The 7,295-nt window shown below is 35.8% G+C and overlaps 2 protein-coding genes and 1 long non-coding RNA gene across 3 annotated transcripts; 2 read left to right on the plus strand and 1 right to left on the minus strand.

The window, feature by feature from the left end:
• Positions 1-68: 68 nt before the first annotated feature.
• On the plus strand, positions 69-5,047 carry LOC116350079 (E3 ubiquitin-protein ligase TRIM33-like; the record flags this gene model as incomplete). The annotated part of the gene is made up of 13 exons (XM_031781803.1): positions 69-182; positions 265-474; positions 552-734; positions 800-1,661; positions 1,738-1,824; positions 2,042-2,472; positions 2,540-2,672; positions 2,742-2,971; positions 3,233-3,407; positions 3,500-3,697; positions 3,776-3,935; positions 4,257-4,380; positions 4,449-5,047. Coding segments are annotated over 13 exons (3,108 nt in total), but the record flags the coding sequence as incomplete, so codon positions are not given.
• A 273-nt stretch (positions 5,048-5,320) lies between these two features.
• LOC116350081 lies at positions 5,321-5,745 on the plus strand. The gene is made up of 2 exons (XR_004201987.1): positions 5,321-5,431; positions 5,629-5,745. It is a non-coding gene; the product is annotated as an uncharacterized LOC116350081 (long non-coding RNA).
• LOC116350080 lies at positions 5,324-6,288 on the minus strand. The gene is made up of 2 exons (XM_031781804.1): positions 5,762-6,288; positions 5,324-5,701 (listed from the first exon to the last, which is right to left on the minus strand). Exons 1-2 carry the CDS (start codon positions 6,249-6,251, stop codon positions 5,643-5,645), a joined length of 549 nt encoding a protein of 182 aa, XP_031637664.1. The 5' UTR covers positions 6,252-6,288; the 3' UTR covers positions 5,324-5,642.
• Positions 6,289-7,295: the final 1,007 nt, after the last annotated feature.

Consider the following 7,295-nt stretch of genomic DNA (forward strand, 5'->3'; position numbering starts at 1 on the left):
CTCAGCTATAAAATTATCATTCAATGTAAGATTTATAATAATTTGATCTAATATTAAATAATTCTTTTCAGGAATGTAAAACACGTACCCACAAAGATGCTGTTATACTGGATCAATTTTTAATTGAATTGTTAGAAGCAAATTCTGAAGAAACACAAGCATCGTCCGATGTCGATGCAAAGGTAAATTAAATCATTTCTTTTTTATTTTATTCCAAATTTCAAAGTGCAAAATTCAAAAATCTTGACGAATTTTAATTTATAGACAATAAAATGCAGTAGTTGCACCGATGATGCACCGGCTACATCATGGTGTGTCGAATGTGCTGAGTACATTTGCGATAGTTGTGTTCAGGCGCATCAACGCTTGAAAATAACAAAGGATCACACAATTAAAACGAAAGAGGAAGCATTAATCGATAATCAAACGACGACGAATGATGAAAAAATGCTCATGTGTCACGTTCATCCACAGGTAACCATTGAAGATTTTTTGTTATCTGCACAAATGTTAAATCATTTCCAAATTTCATTATTGTTTCCGTTTTTCAGGAAAAATTGTCACTTTTCTGTGAAACTTGTGACAGATTAACGTGTCGCGATTGCCAATTAGTCGACCACAGAGATCACAAATATAAATTCGCCAACGAAATTGCAACAGATACACGTACCGCGCTAGATGTCTTATTAAATGAAATCACATATAAGCGTGTTCTGTTGAACAGCGCAATGACGGTAAATACTTGAATTTTGTTAAATTCCATTTCCGATGAGTCATGAGGTTTTTCCAAAATTCATAGGTAATTGATGAGCGTCAAAAATTAATAGCTGATAAGAAAAAGGAATTGGTCACCGAAATCACAAATATGGTTGTTCGCATAACGAATACGGTGAATATGCGAGGAAAGCAACTTGTAACGCGTTTGAGTGAAGTATGTGATGGCAAATTGAAAGTATTAAATGAAAAAAAAGAAGCATTGCAATCATTATCGAATCATACGGATCATTGTATTGGTTTTGTAAAATTTGCATTGGACAAAGGGAGTGACAGTGCGGTTTTATTCAGCAAAAAAACATTAACTTCACACTTACAAAAAGTGAAAAGTCAACGGGCCGACATTCCAAATCCCGAAATTCCCGTTCGAATTCAAGTTCAAATGAACCAAGTGCAAGAATTGCAACAAGTGATACAAAAGCTGGGCACAATCATTGTCGATGGAAAACAGTATCCATCGGTTGTGTCACCAGTTCCGAATGCTGCGCGTCAACCATTACAGCCACCATCACACAACCAGTTGGCACAACCACCATCACCATCAAATGTTAATCCAATTCAAGCACCACTGAATTCAGCACTAATTGGTGGTGCACAAACGCAAATGCAACAACCAATGCCTGCACATCGCTCTAATATGCCGCCACCTTCTCGTTCACCTCAAATTTCGGGTATAAATATGCGTAATAATTTATACAGCGCAAATACTCCGCCCATGCAACAACAACAGCAACAACAACAACAACAACAACAGCAGCAGCAGCAGCAACAACAACCGAACTTTCCGCAACAACAACAGCAACAGCAGCCACCACTACCGTCCCAACAACAGCAACAAGCTTGCAATATGTCACGGTCATTCCCAGGCCAGGATGTTCCTGGTTATGGTAAACATTTTGGCAATGCTATTTATTACTGTTCATTTTTTTTTGATTAAATGTTTGTTTTCTTGTCTGAAATTAGGACGTTTTCCAAATATGGGACCAAGGCCGGCACAATTTCGTCAAATGACACCTCATGTGAGCTCATCAACGCATCCCCAAAATATGGGTAAGTTATGAATATAAAGAAAAACTCTCAATTCTCTTTTCATTTTTCTATGCTATGTTTTTATATGCCATCTTAAGTTAATTACCTGTTAACTAGCTTTTTTCTGTATACTAATACAATTCTTGAATCAATTACCATTTCCGTAAACTACTAAACACAACACTTTGAAACCAAACCAAAAAAAAACCATATTGTTATAAATTGAAATGAAAATCAGAACTAAGCTTACGCGGTCTCTTAACCCAAGGAGGACCAAATGCATCAGTTGGACAAATGGCAACCGATTTTAATCCGTTGTTTGGTCAACAAATGCCGCAACAAGGATTACCGGCACAGGGCATGCAAATGGGACATTTTAACAACAATATGAACAACAGCAATTTGAACAGTGCACAACAGCTTGCCCAACAACTCGCCCAAAGACGACAACAACAACAACAACAACAACAGCAGCAGCAACAGCAACAACAACAACAGCAGCAGCAGCAGCATCAGCAACAACACCAAATGCAAGATATTCGCCTACAAATGAATAAACACCCAATGATACAAGCACAACAAAATCGCTCAGCAATGCCTCCCGGTTATTCACAACAAAGTATGCCAACGCTGGCAAACCAAATCAACCAACGTCCACTTATGCAAAATGTAAGTCATACAATGATATCATATCCATTTCGTGTTTACTTCAATTGGTATTTTTTATTTTTTGCAGAACGATTTATTTCTTGGGCAACAAATGAATTTTCCGCCCAGTAATCCACCCCCGCCCGTATTAAATCCGGTTGCAAATTGTACATCATCTGGATCGTCTTGGCATATACCACAATCAGGTCGATCGTCAAATGGTATGCAAAACACATAAAGGTTACAAGAAATCTCTATTCATTCATATAATTTTTTTTAATCAATAACAGGGACAGCTACTAATAATCAACAAAGCCAGAATCCATTGGCAATGCAATTTTGTACGAATGGTCGTTTAAATGAAAACTCTTTCAAAATCTCACTAAAACCACAAAATACGCTGAAGCAACCACAACAACCAACGCCGCCACCACCACCATTACAAAGCCAAACGACAATACCAGTACCATCAACGGTGACGTCGACAGTGCCGAAAACTCCTAGCCCAATCACGAATGACGTAAGATCAACTAAAAAAAACATTCAAATATAGAAAAATCCAAATGCATGAATTTGGAAGTATCATCTCTATTGCATGCTACTACTTAAAAAAAAAAAACAAAAAAAAAAAGATTTAGAAAAACCCACTTCTATATGACGCTGTGAAAAAAATCGTATCTTAGTTATCGAAAGTAGAACATTGAGTAGAGTAGAAAAGTCGACATTCAATTGGAGTGTATGCCAAGGGTTGGAAATTTAATATTTTTATTTGGTTTTCCAGAGCTCAAAAGATTACAACGACACATTGGATAAGATTGGTGCTGATAACATAAATGATTTAATGGCAACAATTGCCAAGTTGGATTCAAACGGAGTTCAAGTACTACCCGAGGGTCAACGTGGCAAAACAACATCACCCCAAGTCAGTTCAAGTGACTGTGTACTTCCAACTGATGGTAAGACTATAGGCAAGAAACGTTTTGTTGAACACTTATTTACTGAATGTCGGCAAATGTCAAATAATAATTTCAATGTTTTTCTTTTGCAGGCGAAAAATTACTCAGCAAAGATGATCCAAATGAGGATTGGTGCGCGGTTTGTTCAGATGGTGGCGAACTTATGTGCTGTGACAAATGTCCAAAAGTATTCCATCAACATTGTCACATCCCGATTATCAATCCGTTCCCCGACGAAAACGAACCGTGGCAATGCATGTTATGTTACAATTTCAACGATATGCCATTAGGTGAACGATCAAAACCGTATACAATAACCGTTAGAGTTGATGAAAATACGTCATATAAAATCAATTGTAATATTACAGAGCCGGTTATTGGTGATAAACGAACGGCAGGCGTTAGTCCCGCTGAACATAAACGAATACAACGTATTCTACTTGAATTGTATTGTCAAAATGATCATAGTTCCATGTTTCGGGATTTAGAACCCGAATCAAATACAGCATACTACGAGATTATCAAAAAGTATGTATATACAAATAGTAAAAATAAGCACAACTATCTCCACCCATTAACCTTATCATCAGACATTACTACTTAACATCTTTGAACTTCTATAAGATATTGACTCATATGAGACTAAATAATCTTATAAAGACAATTAAATAACATTTAACATTTGTTTTTCTTTATAGCTCTATTAATGTTATACTAACCGAATTGATAATTTTTTTTTTGAAGCATGTATAAAATATTGTCATTTCGTCCACTTGCGTACTATTGGAACGAGTCTTTCATTTCATTTGCATCATTTTAACTCTAATGTCATCTTATTTCTGTTTGTAGCGCAATTACACTAGATATTATTCGCAGCAAGTTGGATCCGATTAATCCTGATCGCTATCGTGATGTTACATCCTTTATTGATGACGTGCGGCTACTTTTCAGCAATGTTTATTTGTTCTATCGGGTAAGATGGAATTAAGATCAAAAAATGTAATTGAAAGAATTAACTCACAAAAATTGTTATTTCTTTAGGAGGATTCGAAGATTTACAAAAATGCGAAATATTTGGAAAAATTCTTTGAAGAACAACTGATAAAACTACTACCTGACTATGCTACAAAAAGAATCACTCTAAATGGTAGTGCACCATCAGCGAAGCGAATACGCATTGAAAATCAACAGACCGAGATCAATGAAATCATTGACGATGACGATGCCGTCATTTTGGATTAACACGAACAATTATCGATTGCGAGTGATACTCTAGCAATCGACAATAGACATTTATCTCATAATGCAGATAATCGTGAAACAAAATCTATTTAATAAAAATCACCCACTCATTTAACGAAAAGAGAATTCATTCATAAATAATGGACTGAAACTCATCCATTTGTAAATTGATTCACTATTTAGACATTACTTTACCATTTAAGTTTGGTTCATATTTCATATTCTCTTTTCATACAAAGTATTATGATGAAGTCGTATACAAATTCGATTTTCTTACTATCACTAATTCGTATTAAAGTATTTTATAGACATAGTGTATTGTCGAGCAATCTCTTGCAATAGTAAAAAAATTGCATTTGATTGTTTCATGTCGATTTACCCTTAAAATGGACAAGATTTTTCTTTAAATAGAATGTAATAATCTTAAGGTAAAAAAATCTTTTTAGATTAGAAAAGAAAAGATTACCTTTTTACTTTATTTCAGTTTTGATGTATTTTCAATAGATTACTACAAACACATTATGTAAATTGTATTCAAGTCTTATATTTGTCAATAAAGTAAAAAAAAATAAATAAATTTTATGTCTTTTCTTCGAGAGCTATTCTACTCAGCAAACAATTGATAGGGCAAATGCATCCATTATGAAGCACATATTGACGGTCGATTTCGGGGTTAGATTCGTGTGTAGTTTCAGTCATTTCCATAGGTTTGGCATGGTGGAACATTCAGGTGTGAAAACATGGAAAAAGGGAAAGACAACCATTAGTATCAGTTGAACTGGGTATAAAATACTTTTTTTAAATTAAAAACTTTACTCACCTACGGGCACTCCCCCTCCGTACAATGTTGTACTATTGTACAACTAGACCACAAGACTTTATATAGTCTGTTCATGTCTAGCTAAGCTAACTATAATAGTTAAAATATTTTATTTTATGTAATTTTTTGAATGTATGATTAATTGATGATGTTTGTTAGTTGACATTGTTGTTTTAGTCCGGCGGTCTTAACAATGAAACTGGCAATGGTACATCAAAGATCCGGCAAAGTCCTATGTAATTTAAAGCAAATACATTAAATAATGAATATTCTGTTTGCAATTGATTCATACCTTTGAGCATAATGCATTTTGCTGCAACAATATCTCGGTGCCAAGTAACTGTTTGTGGAACAACATCATCATCATCAACATTTAATGGCCAATTTTTGTAGGTAACTTTAACCTTTGACATTAAACGCCCAGTCCGAAGTTTTTCGTTCACAGCCTCACGATTGCCATCGATAATTTGTCGCTTAATAATTGCACGTTTTCTTCTCAAAACACGTCTGTTGACCGTTGACACAATGATATCTGGCAGTCCAGCGACTGAATCTGGCAGGCCATCAATCTTTTTCGCTCTACAATCGTAGCACACTTTAAATCGATCATCTTTTGTGTGCCTTGGAAAACGTTCCTGACAATTCGCGCATGTTTGTGATGTTCCCCATTCATCTTGCATTTCAACTTCTGAATGTCCAAGTTTCTTAATGCTCACACGAAACTTACGCGATCCCGGACATCTTTTACGCTTTTTTATTCCAAACGGTCGATCGGGTTTCATCGCCCAAGCACCAAATTGAACCAACGACGGTTTGTTGTTTGTCGCACGCACGGCGATTTGATCATTTACTCTGGTCGAGCGAATGTGATGGTTCAAATCCAGTCGTGCATATTCACGCGTCGCATAAGCTACCATTCCTTTTCGTAACATTTTAATGCGATATTCAATGTATGATTTCCATGTTGAATTACGTGGTGATGGTGGACGATATGGGTATGTTTTAAGATGTTCCTTCTCTTCGATATCAAACCATCCAGCCAACTTTTTCGCTTCTTTGTCTCGTTTTTTCTGCTGAGTTTCCCAATGAAAACGCTGGTTTGGTATTATAATGTTTTCCTTCAAAATGCAAAATGATACAAAAAACTATGAGTTTCTATTCAAAACCATTTCAAATTACATTTCAAAATATCTTACCTCAACAGCCGGCTCATCAGGTGTTTTTTGAATGTTGCGACGCACTACAGTTAACCACGATTTTTCATTCGGATCGATTCCAATGATGTATTTCTTGCCAATGAGTTTTTCCGGCCCCCGTCGTTGTTGTCGCTGTGGTTTCTTGTACATTATGGATATTGAAACACTATCGGTCAAAATCTGATGATGGAATGGTTTCGATTTGCCCAATTTATTTATTTTATCGACATCGAACAACATATTCCATAGACCTGATCGATCAGTTTGGGTGTAGTACTCTACTTTTCTCTTATTCATCCGGTTGGTCCGCGTATTGAGAAAAGAAGGCGCCAAATCAAGCTTGTTTACAATTTTATTATACAAGTCCGTAATGTCCAATCGCACGTTTTTCAAATGGTAGTCGCATAATGGTACAAGAGCAAAACTGCTTATTTTTGGTGGTCGATTGATTGTTGGCTCTTGAAAGTTCGGATTGTTCGGCATGACTGTGATACACTTCTATTTGCCGTTGCATTTGACCGAACAACCACAGTGATTCAAACCAACGATATTTTGCGAAAAATTTCATACTCACTGTTCCCGACCATCCAATTTCAGTCAAATCTCTCATTAAAATATTGAATTTTTCAA

The sequence above is a fragment of the Contarinia nasturtii genome, unplaced genomic scaffold (assembly GCF_009176525.2).
Source record: "Contarinia nasturtii isolate CC-2019 unplaced genomic scaffold, AAFC_CNas_1.1 Cnas_scaffold_3510, whole genome shotgun sequence".
NCBI classification, from domain to species: domain Eukaryota; kingdom Metazoa; phylum Arthropoda; class Insecta; order Diptera; family Cecidomyiidae; genus Contarinia; species Contarinia nasturtii.